The following is a 16,534-nucleotide window of genomic DNA, read 5'->3' on the forward strand; positions in this document are numbered from 1 at the left end:
CAAAGGAAGTAAGTTTAAAATAAAAGTTGTACCATGAGATGAACTATTGATAAAGAAGCCATAATGATGCTTGCTATGAGATTTGTAAGTAATGTTCCAATCGGTAGCCATTTGAAGTGCTTTTGTGCTCCAATTCCTTTTCCATTGAGGCGTGCCATAAACCATCTTATCCATACTCCAAATGGTCCAACCACACAAGCTATCCATAACTTTTTCTCATGGTGGGATATGAAATTGAACAATGATAAAAGAAGGCTTCCTACCCACAATATTCCAAAGATGAACATAAACATGATAAACCCATATAAATGATAGTGATAATATACACTAGATGGGATACATGTTAATCCTAATTGTTGCTTCTTTATTTGGTTACGAGTATATGCAACTATCTTCGCAGATTCAATCCCCAATGCAAGTGACATTTGAGCCAGCTCCATTCCTATCATTTTATAAACAATATTTCAATATATGATTATTTAATTGTTGTATTATCTATGATTGAGAGAACAAAAAAACTATGATACTTAGATATAGAAATAAAATAGTATATACTTAATTTATAAATTTACTTCTCAATGATGTTGAAAATGTTAATTCAAATCTATTAAGCTAAAACTTGTATTATGTGCACATCTTACCTAAAAGAAGACCAACAAGTCCAATTACCCAATTTCCTTTAGTTGTTAAGTTTACTATTTCTTGAATCCAAGATGTAAAAGTAGTAATGCTTCCCATTAGCCCTGTCGATAGTCCAATGGCCAATGCTTCAGAGAAAAGAGAAATATCTCTTTTGAATGCAACTCCAACCCATCCCATGAAAAAGCTTCCAACCTACCATCAAAAAGTAACAAATCATAAATAAAAAACTTTCTCAATAATGATTATCTCCTAACAAGTTTTAGCATCATATATGAGATATAATTTTATTACACTCTTTTAAAGGGGGGAAAAACAAAGAGAAACTACTTACCATGTTTGAAGGGAGATCAACGTAAAGAGCACTGTGATAATTTGTCACATCGGCTACATTTGGCCCAAATAATATTTGTAATGAATATCGTACAAAGATCTACACATAAATTTTACACAATATTTCGATATCAAATTTATTATTTTGATAAAAGATAATGTTTAATCACATAATTTCCAATCATATATTCAATTTCTATGTGCAACCAATTAAAAATATTGATTGTTGCATCTTCAAGAGAATTAAATAGAGGTGAAAAAAACATTGAACATATTGTCTCCCACATACAGTAAGTTTATATGAGCATATTCTCATCCAATGGTATTGCATAAATTTAAAATAGATTGATATCAAGCCACACATTACTCAATTTTTATTTTGTAACTACAACATAGAATATTTATATTTTTCCTTGTTCACGTAATAGAAGACAAATAGAATATATAAGAAGAATATATATGAACACTAAAGAGAAACTTCAAGTATTTTCTTATTATATGTTAAAAAATCTAAATATAGATATGGAATCTTACCCCAACAATCCCAAACACTCCTAGATGAGAAAAGATCATTATATATTCCATGATGCATGAATATTTCTCTTGATTGCCCTGCCAATGCAATAACTTAAGGCTTTTGTTAGTAATGCATAGAAAATATTTTAAAATAGAATTAGCTTTCCAAAAATCAAGCATTAAATAATTTATATAAGTAATTTATTTTTAAACATAAATAATTCAAGGAAATATAAAAGAGACATATATTATTACTATCTTATAAAAATATTTATAAAAATTATTATTTGATACATAATCACATTGGTCAATAAGATTAATTTTTATTTACAAATTTCATTGTAGCAATCTTGAAAAAATACAAATGTTAGTTCATAAAGAAAAAATTGAAAATAATTTGATAGCAAAGTTTAAAACAAAAATATTAAGAATCTCATAATTATGTATATGTTTATTAAAAATATACTCTTAAATGATAAAAACATTTTTTCTATAATAAAAATATAATTAAGAACAAAAGCTTTCAATTTTTTTTATCTTTAATTGAAAATTATTTAATTAAAAAATGAAGAATATCAAAATACAAAATTGTTTAATTGCAAGAATCAATAGAAGGTAAAGGAAAAGGCTTTTATAATTCATGTGAGGTTTTAAAATTTGAAACCTTTAGATACTATTCCATTATTTATAAACTTGGCTAGCTTTGTAGGTTGATTTGTGTCTTTATTTATTTTGAACAAATTTTGAAAATTAATTTTTTCTTAAATATTATTTGTTTTAGTTGATTAACTTGTATATATATTATTTATTGTAATATTTTATTTATGTTTTTGATAATTTATGATTTTATGTTTTTTAATTAATTTTGTGATAGTTCAGATGCTAGTTTATAGACAATCTAATATTTTCATTTATAATTTATTTGTGATATCATAGATATTATTTTAGAAATATTTAATTTTTTTATGCGTATTTTTTTTCTTTTTTTATTTCATCAACATAAGATTTATCTCTATATAAGATTGTAGAAATTCCTAATATAGTCATACAACATTTGAAAATCTTTATAAATAACTATTTTGACTTAAATATTTTCAAATTCTAATGTGCTTTGATTTATGATAAACATCACAAAAGATATATACTAACTAATAATTATATTTATATAAAAATATCTAATTAAATCCATTTTAGTAGATCTCAATTTCATCTCTAACTATATATATATATATGAGATCCATTTTAACAAATCTCAATTTCATTTGTTTAACTAATAGACTTATCTTTATTGGTATCACAAAAAATATACACCAATAATTTGTTTAACTAATAGACTTATCTTTATTGGTATCACAAAAGATATACACCAATAATTATAATTCATCAAAAGTCTCTAATGACTTTCTTTTGATAGTTTGTTCTACTTTTTACTTTCATTTGTTTCAAACTATTGAACCATATTGTTTTTTAAATAATTTTGAAGTAATTGTTATCTTCTCATTGTCTTATTTTTACATCTACAATAATACATTATTTTGTACCTAAGTATCATTTAGGGGTATTTCAAAAAGTATTCAAAAAGTATTACAAGATATTTGATAGAGCCTTGGAGACTTATCTTAACATTTGGGAACATATTTTTATATTCTTTTAAGATATAAAACAATGTGTTTTTTTTAATATGAAATTTAACTGAAATATGAGGGAGAGGAAGAGGGAGAACGAAAGGGAGGTTTGGAGAAAAAGTGGAAGGTAATGATGTTGAGGTGGTTTACGGTGGTCATTATTATTTTAAGAATATTTGTGCGGTTTCTTTTTTTTTTGTTAGAGTTTATATTTTAATTAATATATTTGAATAGGGAAAGATCTCTATTATGTCTATTGGAAAGATTCTATTGTAATGAGTTTGTTTTTTATTATAAAGCAGCGAAAACCGGAGGTTGACCTGAAAGAAATAGAAAAAAGCTTTACCAGCACACACACCGTAGACTCGCAACAGTCAGTCAATCCCTACTCTAGTAATAAAAAACAAAAACTGCCTGCCACTATTGGATAACCCGAGATTGAAACCAATCTCGTCCAACAAGCGCCATAACTAGTAGTAAACCATCATAATGTCAATACTATAAACACTATTAAAAGTAGCAATATTACCATGGAACCAGGCATTCCAACGACAAAAACTATAGCAAAAAGGAAGGAAACCAGCTATACAACCTAATTATCAGCACCCGTGTGCTTAGAGAGCATAAGCCCAGTCCAGTCTGTAGTGTCCACCCTTGACTTGACTTGTTTTGATTAGAGTTGACTTTTATTCCATGTGTGATAAACTTATCTCCACTATTTATGATGATTCGGATGATGATTATTCATGTGATTTGATGGATACTATATGCTTACTATGTGATAGATAATTGAAAGATTATATTGATCATGGATTTGATGTTGATTGTGATTATACTAACCCTATTTCATGATTATATTTGATGAGATGCTTATGAGATGTGTTTTACTATTGTTTGACTGTCTTCGTGGAGAATCAATGTCACATCACTCGTTGCGAGCGGGATGTGTTGTTGCATAATTCTACCACTTGTTTGTTATATATATATATATATATATATATATATATATATATATATATATATATATATATATATATATATACATGTATCATTGTTGGTGGTTGCAGGACTTGCAGGTACTGGACATTTATTCCTCTTGGAATTCCCAAGTGCGAGCTCCCCTAGCTTCACAGGTGTGAGCATGTCCTTATCCCAATGGTAATATGTGGTTTCGGAGTTGACATGGGTTCCCTTCATATATTCCAGGTTTAAGTTGTCACTAGGTGCAATTGGTGATGTCAGTTTTCAACTTGGCTCTTTCAGTTTTGGGAGTATGCTAGTATTGATTGACTCTTTTGGTATGAGGATTATTTATGTCATGATTGATTTTATTGTCACTTGGTTATTATGTGGCATTGGATTATTTGTCTATTTGTTGAGAGATTTGTAATTAGTATTATTTATTATTAATTATTTGATTTAAGTTATTTGAGCTTTTGATTATTTGATTTATGATTTTAAGAATTATAGTATTTATTTAATTAATAATTTTGTAAAGATTATTTAATTAATTATTGATTATTTCTTATAGTCTAAATATTAATTAATATTTAATATTGGAAGTAATAAATTATTTAATGGTTGATTTATTTAATTATGTTTTCTATTGGTGAAATATTAAATTAAAAATAACTATAGTTCATAATGTATTGAATAATAATTCCTATAGGGCTATAGTTTAAATACTAATATTTATTTGGTGGTATAGTAATTATACCTAGGGATATTAAAATAGATTTATCCCACCTACTTATAATATATGTTAGTATTTCCTACCTACCCTATTCTCCTATTGGAGGATTTTATTTTGGGGAAACCATAGGATATGGGAAAAATATTCCAAACTGGAATTACCCTATTGGTTGGATTTCTAGGGTTTCTTGTTTATTGTTTCTTTTTTATGGATTCCCTGTGACTGTTCACGGTTTCCATTCTTTGGCTTTGGATTCTCGGTGGATTGCCTGGACTGGGTTTGGATTTGGATTGCAAAACTTGTGGGCTCTCCTTCAGCGACCTACCATCACACGGGTTGCAGGTTGGAGGCCATACCCTTGTTGTTTATCTTTGTTTTCACTGTCTGCAAGTGTTTACTTTGTGAATGTTTTGTGTGGGGGATAAAGAAATAGTTCATTTCATTCTCTCTTATTCTTAATTGAAATGATTGGGAATCCCATGGGTTATGAGATCTATATTTGGATGAAAGTTTGGAAGTTATATTTTCTGTGGTTGTCGTGAATGCACAAAATGGGATTTATATGTATTGAGATTTCTTCCATTTATGATGTGATAGTATTTGATTATTTTTGTTTTTGAGATTTCTTTCATGTTGTTAAAGATTTAAGAGAGTTTGTAGATTTGAGAGGAGAGAGCCTTGTGAGCTTCTAGTTTGGCCTTGTTGTGAGAAAGACTCACAAGACTCATCTCCTTCTGAGAGATTTTATATATTTTCCTTGTTTTAATGTGTTTTTATGTTTGGAATAAGTTATTGTTTGTATTTATATGTGTGTTGAGTCTATTTCATGATTTGGATTCAATATTTGGTGTTTGATGGTTTTTTGGACTTGTTGGAGATGTTTTTCCCTCCTAAAGCCTGTATTATGTTTTCAATTGTAGTTCCTTGGGTGAATTTTATTATTTTATTTTTTTTACATATTCTTATAGTTCATTTTGGGCCAATTCCAATGAGTATAAATTTGTCATATTTGGCTCATTATGTTTCAAGCAATTTTGATCCCGCACTTAAGCCGTTTTCTGCCAAAATTTACACTTCTTTCCTATGCATTAAAGGAATGACCATATGCACTAAAATAAGCACCAGATGCGCTAAACTATCACCCATATGTGCTAAAGTATCAGCCATATGCACCACTTCATAGAATGTATGCGCCATTCTGTGTATTTTTAGGGTTTTGTCCAGTTTGAAGTTTGTTTGATGTCAGTTGGATTTTGGGCCGTACCAGAGGCTTTTTGAGGGAATTTATGATGTTGTCTAATGTTCATTTATTATTGGTGATGTATTCATATGATTTATTTGTGAGTTTTGTATGTGTTTTATGCCATTTGAGTTGTTTTCACTTCCTCTCTTGTTGATTTGCCAAGAGAGAGATTGAGATTCTTGTGATTATGCGCCAGCAAGTGGATAGGCCTTGTTGAGATTATTTGATGATTCATTTCAGATTTGATGGGATTTCTTATGGCCTTGATATGTTGATTTGTCCAAGAGGCTCATTGATTTTTGGTTCTAATGATGTTACCTTTCACATGTTTCATGATTATGAATGAGATTGTTGGTTGCATGTGGATTGTTTATGATTTCAAATTTATGTATGTTCTCAGATTTAATTATGATTCTAAAGCCTCTTGTTTTGTCATGTTTGAGACCATGTTAGGAAGAGTGGTCTTCCTTGTGATGACCAAGGTCACGAGAGATAGGCTTGCATGAGGTTCCTTGTAAGGATGCATGAAGTCTAGACCACCAGGGCACATTGGAGTTTTCCATGATTTGTAAACAAGTGATAACATTGATAATGAATTAATTGGGATGGGTAATTATAACTCATTTAAACAAGATAATGAATAGTTGTGAGCCTCATGACTTGATCCTAGGGAGGATGTTTTAGGATAAGCATGAGAAGGTCGTGAAGACAGTAAACCAAACTCCCTTGATCTCTCATAGGTTGAGTTGGTTCCGCATGTGTGTCACTTACCAAGAGGTTCCTTGAAAGGATGCTTGGGGGTCTAAATCTAACAAGAGGTTCCATGAAAGGATGCTTGTAACATGTGATGACACTCCACTCCAACATGTGGTCCCTTTGATGATCTTATGACTATGCCTTGTTGATTGATAAGCCTCTGGGAGTTTCTTATTATGGTTGTTTGTGTTGGTTGTATTTGCTCCATGCTTGTGAGAGTTGTTGTAATCTTGCCTTTTGGTATTAAGTGTCAACCTAGATTTAGAGTGTGTGTTGGGACCTTGTGTCATCTCCTAGAATGGGGGGTGGTTCCTTTGGTTCCACATGGTCGGGTGGTTGGTGCTTTTTACCATTGGGTTTTTCCCCTTGTTGGTGTTCTTCGTGTGTGGATGTGGATTCTCCTTCTTGATGGATTATGGATTTACCTTGTGGCAAGTTTATGTAATGAATACGATGGAATACATGTATGTAGTATCTTGTATGTGGTAGATGGAATCATGTAAAAGGAAGAGCTATGTTCATGATGTATTGTTATGTAAAGGTATTTGTAAGTAGTTCATAGTTGGTAGTTAGGTTATGTCGTGATTTGTAACTGTGGCAATGAGATGTATGGATATGTTCTTGTTAAATGAAAGGAATGATTTCATGTACCCTAATATGGTAATGGTGTTGCAATTGAAATAGATGTGATTTATAATATGATCTAGTTGTATTGGTTAGAAAGGAATCCTATGGTTATTTCTTTAGATTGTGATTTAATATGTGAAAGAACCTTGAGAAATGGAATAATCTTAAATATCAGTTTTGAGGATGTTAGATAATATGGATAATGTTTAGATAATTATGCCTCTATGTGTATGCTTGGAAAATATTAGGATTCTTGTGTTATGCTTTCGGGATTATTGTCAAATTGGGAAAGTGGTTGCATGTGTAGTTGGATTAGGAAATGAAACTATTGCTATTGGATTCATGGATATGCTTTTGGTGCTATGTGAAAACTACGATGTTATAAAGAAATTAGATATGTGAACAGATCATGTTGCTAATTGATAAATCATGATGGATGAGACATATATGACTAAGTGAGATTTTGAATGTAAAATAAAATTGGGATTAAAAGGTATTGATGCTTTAGAATGAAACTAATATGGAATGGATTGATTTGCATAGTAATGGAATGTATAGCATGCTAGATAAATAGTAAATGACTTGCATATGATGTATGCCATGTACTTGTAATGAAGTTACTGGATTTATATTGTTATATGTTTGTAAGCCAATAAATGAAATTTATGATTGAAGGATTAGTGTGATGTTGTGCTTGAGTAAAGGAATAAGGGAATTAGTTTATTATATGAATTGAAGAACGATTTATAGTTTATACTTTATGAGGAGATAATTATAATAAATGTAATGAGATCATGTTAGTATTAGAAGCGATGGAAGTATGTTTAAATGGATTATCAAAGATGGATTTTACATATGCATTAGGATTGCATCATCATGGAAAAGGAAAAATGCGTGTAGATAGGAGATGTTAAGTTAAAACACATTTGGATTTGGTGCATAAAACAAATGTAGGATTATGGGGTTGTCTTGCATTTTAAAATAAGGAATGTAATATGCTAGTAGAATGGTATAATGGTATGCATTTCATAATGGATAGATAAGCTAGTGGGTTGCATATCTCATGATTAGGAAATTAAATATGATGAATTAATTCAAGATGGAACATGTTTATCATGTGAGTAGGCTGTCATTATGGAAGTTAAAAGAGTAATGATGTTGAAGTACCCTAGCGAAAGGTTAATGATGTTATGTTATTTCCGCTTGCGTAAATTAGTGAAATGTGAGATGATGTATGTTCATAATGTTTAAATGGTCAATGAATGTATTTATATGGAGATGTTATGTATTAAATTAGTTATTATTAAAAGTTAATTAAAAAAAGAAAATCTCAATTAGTATGATAGATGATTAGTTTTCTCTAGGGTATTTTGGTGGGCATTACACAGTCATCAACCAAGAACTGGAACAGATCCTTAATGGTGTTGCTTCCCAGCCCTTCCAGATAAGCCTTATCCTAGTGGAGCAAGCACAAAGAGGTATTTGATGAGTGCATCACTTTGACAACGAATTCCCAATCTTGTTGACATAGGACTCCAGGTGCTCCAGCTTTTTCTTAACACCATTTAGATCTTTAGAGATAGCACTGCACTGCCTCTTCCTTCTCCCCATCTTCAACAGAAGTCTTCCTGCCATCAGAATTTCTACCATCCCCCTCAGAGGTGTGGGGAAGGGGAAGTGTTAGAATGAGGGGAGGTGTTCTTGATATCATCCTTGATGGTCTTTGAGTCGGGGACATTAGTGCCCAAATTGGAGGAATCCGAGCCCTCTGTGGGCTCCAAATCCTCCTCCCCCTTCTCACTTTCTGCTTTCTCATAATCCTCCTCTTCTTCATTAGCATAATGCTTTCTCACAACCAGTTGCTTCATCCTAGATTTGTTTCTATGGGATCTACGTGGGGTGATACCCTCCTCTGCATCAGACTCAACAAGGAGGATTTTGGGCTCCTTTCTGGGTTTCTTGGAGGTGGCTTTCGTAGCAGAAGGGTTGCATTTATTTTTTTCCCCAATTTTGAGGGGGCAGGGGGGCCTTGGTCAGGGGATTAACAAGGAGTCATCATCTTTTTTGAAGACTTTTTGAGGCCCTTTTTAGAGCCTTCAGGGGGACCTAGAATAGAGGGGGTGGGCTGAACCGAGATAGGTTTAGGGGGGCCAAGGGCCTTATGAAAATTGTAAAGCCTAAACATCAGCCCCTAGTGGAGGATGGTAAAATTACCCTCTTGACTCATACAATTGCGGACATCTTTGACAGTAGACTCAAGAGCATGCAGCAGAAAGAAAGGAAAATAAATGGTGTCATGGTTGCGAAAGTGGTTTAGCAGTGGAAGTGATAATAGTAGAACACACCATACCTTCCCTTGAGGGCGAAGTATTTCATTATGATTTTGCAAACCTGATCCCATGGGTAGGGTAAAAATTCCCTTTTGAAACCCCCACATGTTCTGGTCGTTTCCTCACCCTTTTTGAAGAAGCGGTTCATGTTGTTTTCGTCTGCAACCCAACTGGTTTTCTTCCATTTCCTGCCTTCGGTGGAGAGACCCGTAGCCTAGGTGATAACTTCCTCACTAATTTCAAATTAAATGTCCTCCATATCCATCCTCCTATCCTTCCAACTGTTGACAAATTTCATGGAGAGGTTTTCGTCGAATCCCTTCATGGCTTCCATGAACGGGATGATTACTCCTTCCTTAGCATACATCCAGACACACAGGTTGTTGCGAAAACAGTCGTCAATAATGTCTAGTTCTACCCGGACTAAATCCCCTCCCATGCTAGCTTCCTCCAGAGTGAAGTTGAGACACAACGCAAGCCTAAAAAGAGAAATGTAGAGAGGAAAACTAGAGCTGGAGTTAAGAGAAAACAAATGGTAATTAGCCAAAATATTGTGCAAGGTGTAATAATGATTTTTGGTGTTGTTTCCCAAGGTCTGCGTCTGCCAACTCCAGGAAGCATGCGAAGGGACACCTCTTGATATCTCCACCAACTTGCAAAGATCATCATTATGGCGAGTTCTAAGTTTCCAGTTAAGGTAATAATTAGGGTCCTTGCTATGATTAATGATCAAAAGTTGGCACTCCAACCCATCAATGACGCAGAAATAGGCGGCCAGCCAAGTCAGCATCTAGTAGAGAAGGTGGGAACCATGAGAAGCCAGCATGGCAAAGCCCGCTCAATTTGAATTTAAATTTCCCACCAGCAGCGTAGCATAGCAGCCGACCCAAAGCAACCTGTTGATTAAAGGAAAGTGGCACTTCATTGATGGATAGAGGTGATTTGTTCATTCTCAATAAGGTCCTTCTACTTGTCAGTGAGAGAATCTAGGTGGCTCCAGCACCTCATTCCTTTTATCTCCAGTCTCGTCGTAGCCAGTGAGTCGACCACCGCATTCCACTCTCTGTAGATATGTTGAATTTGAAATTCCTCCAGCCAGACAATCATGGACCAGATGTCCTTGATGGCATTTTTGATTTTCCAGCTGATCCCTGAAGCGCCTTTAGTGGCCTCGATAATCAGTTTAGAGTCTCCTTCAATGATCAGTCTTTTGATATTGGTGCCAAGGGCCAGCTTAAGCCCCCAAAAAAGAGCAAGGGCTTCAGCCATGTTTCTCAAGACAAAGTCAAAATTTCTTGCATAGGCCAAAACCAAGTTGCCCAAGTTGTCCCTGATAATTTTGCCCCCTGCCGCTAAACCACTATGAGTAGCACCATCAAAATTGAGCTTGAGCCAAGGGGGGGTGATGACCATCTAGTATTAAGCCTCTCCATCTTTTTTGAATTGTCATATCTAAGGAAGCAATCTAGCAAATTACAAGTTTTAATCCACCTCCGATCCAAAGCCATAGGGCTAGCTTGCGGGGTTCTCCACTTGCTGATGATGGCATTCTCCCTGAGGTAATTTTTAGTTATGTCAGTCATCATGTCAACTGAGTTACTAGTGTCACGAAAAATCCTATTATTTCTTTCCTTCTAGATACGCCAATAGACATGGGGAGGAATGTGTCTCCAAAAAAGTGTGACTGGTGGTTGTGCGGAGGGGCACTTCCAGTTGCTGATAAACTGCTACAAGTCTTCCAAGAATGTCCAAGCCAAATTGAATTTCTGTAGAACTTTGTGCCAAACCTTGGAAGCAAAGGGCCAATGAATAAAGAGGCGATTTATGCTTTCCTCAGCACAGTTAAACATAACACATTTGTTGGCAAGCGTAAAACCCCTCCTCTTCATATTATCAATAGTAAGGATCTTCCCGTGAAGGGTCGTCCACTAGAAGTTAATTTTTGTAAAGTTTTATTCAATTGCAATAAAAGAACAAATTATATATGTGAGAATTTTATATGATTATATTGTCTAATAATTTGATTGTTTTGTTGCAGGCTGAAGGAGAGAGATCATTAATATTTTTATATATCTTCTCCAAATGATTCATGTCGGGCTTTATATGTTTTAGAAGACCGATCAATAGATGTCTTGACCGCTCATGTCTTTTAGACATGACTGATCAAGGCACCTATTGATCGATGTTTTTCCATATTGCACATCTCGATTTCAATTAGGTTTGGTAACTAACATTTAATACTTAAACACTTGGTTGAAACGATGTTAGTTATGATGCTTTGTTAATGGCCCAATTATAAATGTTTATTGGTATGAACTAAACCTGATAACAAATAGCATTACATATGCTATCGGGTTAATACCTTGATAGCATATTAATGTTGATTCATAAATGAATCGACATTAATATGCTATCGGGTTATTAACCTAATAGCATTTAGATTGACGCTTAACTATGTTAAGAAAGTCATCAATCTAATCCATCTTTATCCAATGCCAATATCATAATCATGATCAATGTTACAATCTGATAAACATATTTAGTTTGGAAAGCATAAATCAGACAATCTAATAGCATAGATGAATAAACCATAATAGAATAAAGGAGATTAACAGGTTAGAGAAGTCTTATCTTGCAGAAGGTACTAATGCATTAACACTCCCTCTTAGCTTTGGAAGATAGAAAAAGTAACCTGCATCACATTTCTCTTTCATAACCAGAATAATGTCAGTCTCCAAGAATATATATCATCTATACATATGATATGAGGTACCATCAGGACACAAGATACAAATATAAAACATCACTCTAAGTATGTGACATAGAGTATCACCTAACCATGTGATATAGAAGATTCATCATTTCATTATGACAAGATATCACCTGAACACGTGATATCAGTATTGCCTAAACACGCAATACTACGGATAAACATATGAGGATGGTTAAATTCTCATCTTATCCAGGTTGTGACATGTGCACAAACATGTTATACAAATGCTCTACCACAACACAATCATGGCACATCCATGACATACGAGAGATCCAACATGATAACTGCTTTAGAGAATCATAAGATCATCACCTTATGATGTCTGCATCCAAGCGTTCATAATCTGAGAGATCGTCACCTCTTAGATATGAACACAGGGGGTGAAACCCAAAATGTCCCAACATGACAAAAGAAGTTTACACATTAAACATCTTATTTACAAAGCAGATTACCTTTCTATCATACCTAAACCTTTTCTGAAGTAATCAATCTTCACTCTGGAAAGAGGTTTGGTTAGAATGTCTGCAGTTTGATCTCCTGTACAAACATATTCTAATTGAATTACATTCTTGTCAACCATATCTCATACATAATGGTATGGGATCTCAATATGTTTGGACCTATCATGGAATACTGGATTTACTGAAAGTTTTATGCAGCTCTGATTGTCACAATGAATAATAGTAGGTTTCATAGGTTCTCCAAAAAATCCCACAAGCAACTTCCTAATCCATATTGCCTCTCGGGTAGCCATAGAAGCTGCAATATATTCGGCCTCAGTGGACCTTTGAGCTACAAAAGACTGCTTTTTGCTGATCCAAGATATCATGGCTAAACTTAAACTGAAATAACACCCTCAAGTGCTTTTTCTGTCAGTCACGCTACCAGCCCAATCTAAATCTGTAAATCCATGTAGATCTATATCAACTTTCTCATATTTAAGACCAAGGTTTAGGGTACCTTGTAAGTATCTCATAATATGTTTTACTACCTGTAGCGTCGTAAAATTGTGACACTTGCAATTTCGACTGCATTTGGGTCTTCACGATGGCGGCGCAACATTGAACCTGAATGGAGACCCCGAAACCTGTTTACGACATCAAAAACTGCATCTTTCTGCACCTTGGCTTGATCCTCCTTGCACTCTGCTGTCCCGGGAGGTGGGACCATGGCGCCCAGCGCCCTGGTCCCTGGCCCTATTTTGGGCCCGGTCTCTTGTTGGGCATCGGGTCTTCAAGTTTGCAACTTGGAAAATAATGCTCCTAGGTCGGCCTAAGGTTGGAAAAATCAGTCTCCTAACCCTAATTGACAAGTATATAAACTACATTTCCCCTCCCAAAAAGAGGAGGGAAAAACATATGTGGGCAAGAGGTGGAAGCGATATTCGAACATTCAAACATTCAAGCATTCAAGCATTCCTTCAAGTAATTGAGCATTCTAAGTCTCCATTCAAGGCTAGGTGTTGCATTCAAGACAAGGATTCAACCATTGAAGAGGAGATCACATACAACATATAACATACACCATCATTACACCTTCGCATGTAAGAATACAAACATTCTTACAACAAGGTATCAGTACTTGATTACATTTACATTTATAGCATTCTCATTTCTTGGTTAATTCCAAAACTGGGGTTTGACCTGAAGGCAAACCCCTAATCCCTAACCCCCCAATCATCCTCTCTTTTCTGTGTGTAGGTTGCAGGTACGCGGCTATAATTGAAGATCTGGAATCCTTGGGCAGAGACGAACAGATCCCCCTTTGTTTCGTGGATTTTTTGGAGGACCATGTGCACTCTGGGCACCATCGTCCCGTCAACTTTCACTCAAACTTGCAGGACAGCATCGTCTCGAAATTTTACTGCTAATTTCAGGTCCGTAGCTTCATCCCATGTCCCTATCTCCATCTACAAGCGAATCTTTCTTACTTTTACATACACTCCTAGTTCATTCCTTCTATCTACATTCTTTACAAAAGAGGGTAGCCTTGCTGTCTCAACCCTTGAAACTCATTTAGAATTCAATCTTGCATTGTGTGGGATTGGATCTTATGGGTTTCAACCCTTCTTTTGAATGTAAAGTCTCTCCTAAGTGAAAACCATCAATCCTAGTGACCCCCTTTCTCTCTCCTTGGAGTGGGGGGAACACCTAGGGTTCGATTTTCCGCTTTACATTTTGGTGAACCCGACGTGAACATCCTAATTTTGATTATTCTTGGTTAGATCTAAAAATTTTTTGCTTCCTTAATTACATTTCCATGTTTGATCTTTTGCAAATTTTAGAGGTTAATTGCATAAAAACCCTAAATTTTCTTTTTAGTAATTGAGCTTGTGAAATGTTTAATTATTAATGCTTGTTTCAGATCTACCCTTCTATTGCAAATTGTCAAATCATATTTGTGCTTTAATTCTGAAAATTAAGTGGTTAAGTGTCAAAACCCTAATTTTTAAAACCCTCTTGATTCAACCTTTGACCGATGATTTCACTGATCAAAACACCTTCAAATCGGCTGTAACTTTGGATTCCGCAACAAAATCATAATATCTCTCATCCCTGAAAATTTTGAAAAAAGTTGCGAGGACCGTGTGCACCCCGAGCGCCATCGTCCCCGACATTTTTTTTGAAATTTTGGGAGCTAGATCTTACTGTATTTTTCTGCTAGAATCCAGAATCTTGGCTGATTTCATTGATTCTAACAATTTCAAAATCAAAGTCAAAGTTGGTCTAGTGATTGCTTGGATTAAGGCTTATAATCATTCAAAAATTGTTGAAATTGAAATTTTGTGTTAAATTGTGTTTCTTACAGTCCTAAATCTGAAAAGTGTGTTGGCATCCATTCAAAATTTCAGTGCTTTATTCAAATTCCTGCAGTTTGTGACTTTTGAAATTAAGTGCTTAATTACAACAACCTGGATTTCCACTTTCAAAATTGAATTTTGCATGAAATTGAGTCAACTTTTAAATTTCAAAGCTTGCATTGCTTTCAGTATTCCCTCTAAAATCATAAAATTCAAAATTTCAGTTTCCCTTTCTTTTTCAAAATTCAAATTTTGTATTTTTCAACAATCTTGGTAGGGTGCAATTTTGAGATTGCAACTTTAATTTGGCCTATCTACAAATCGTAAAATCACTCAATTTTTTCAGTTTAGCTTTAAAATCATCATAACTTGCATCCCTGAAAATTTCGAAAAAAGTTGCGAGGACCGTGTGCACTCCGTTCGCCACGGTCCTCGACATTTTTTCTGAAACTTCGTGAGATTGATTGCATTTAACAGCTTAAATCTAGGAGATTGGCTGATTTTATGAAATTTGCTACCTCGAAATTCGAAAATAAATTCAAAATTCAAGATCTCAATTTTCAAGATAACAATTAAAATTAAGTGCTACCCCCTTGGCCCTAATTTTCAATTGTGCCTACCTTTCTTGGAAGTTGTGCATGAGTTTTACGACAATAAGCCCTACTTACACTATTCCCGTTAGACGAAGCCTTAGAATTAAGTCTTTCCAAGGTTTAATTACCGAAGAGATGGAACCTAATTTGAATGGCCTTTTTAATGAGGACATGGGTAATTCCTCTAATCCTCTTAATGATGAAGAAGCTCTCCATGAGGTTTTTGTAGAACAACTTTCGAAATTGGATAACCAATTTGATGATTTTCAGCAATGGATGTCTCAAGAATACCCCGATAGCCAAGCTCTTTCATTAATTGAGGGTCTAAAACGTATGGTTCAAAGTGATAAGAATGGAATTGATATTTTACGTAGTATTGCACACATTGTGGATTCGAATGTGATGCCTATGAAGAGTTGTGCCGAAACTTTAGGTTATACACAACCTCCTACTTAAGTCAATCATTCTACCCCTTTGACAACTTCTATTGCTAGTATACCTACTTTTACATCAAACATAATGACTACTTCAATACAAAACATTCCACCTATGATCACCAGTCATGGGGGCAATCCTTCTTCTTCAATCAACCCTCTTCCTTCATTC

The 16,534-nt window shown here is 34.3% G+C and overlaps 1 protein-coding gene across 2 annotated transcripts in view; it reads right to left on the reverse strand.

The window, feature by feature from the left end:
• The window catches only part of LOC131034124 (uncharacterized), a 144,898-nt gene that overhangs the window by 413 nt on the left and 127,951 nt on the right, over window positions 1-16,534 (reverse strand). The window contains exons 4-7 of one of the 2 annotated variants that reach the window (XM_057965519.2): window positions 1,507-1,599; window positions 974-1,072; window positions 642-834; window positions 33-442 (exon numbers count right to left, since the gene is read on the reverse strand). In XM_057965519.2, the coding sequence (XP_057821502.1) occupies window positions 33-442; window positions 642-834; window positions 974-1,072; window positions 1,507-1,599 (795 nt within the window). The remainder of the gene's footprint in view (window positions 1-32; window positions 443-641; window positions 835-973; window positions 1,073-1,506; window positions 1,600-16,534) is intronic. The other variant, XM_057965520.2, reaches the window with a different exon arrangement.

The sequence above is a fragment of the Cryptomeria japonica genome, chromosome 2 (genome assembly GCF_030272615.1).
Source record: "Cryptomeria japonica chromosome 2, Sugi_1.0, whole genome shotgun sequence".
Lineage (NCBI taxonomy): Eukaryota > Viridiplantae > Streptophyta > Pinopsida > Cupressales > Cupressaceae > Cryptomeria > Cryptomeria japonica.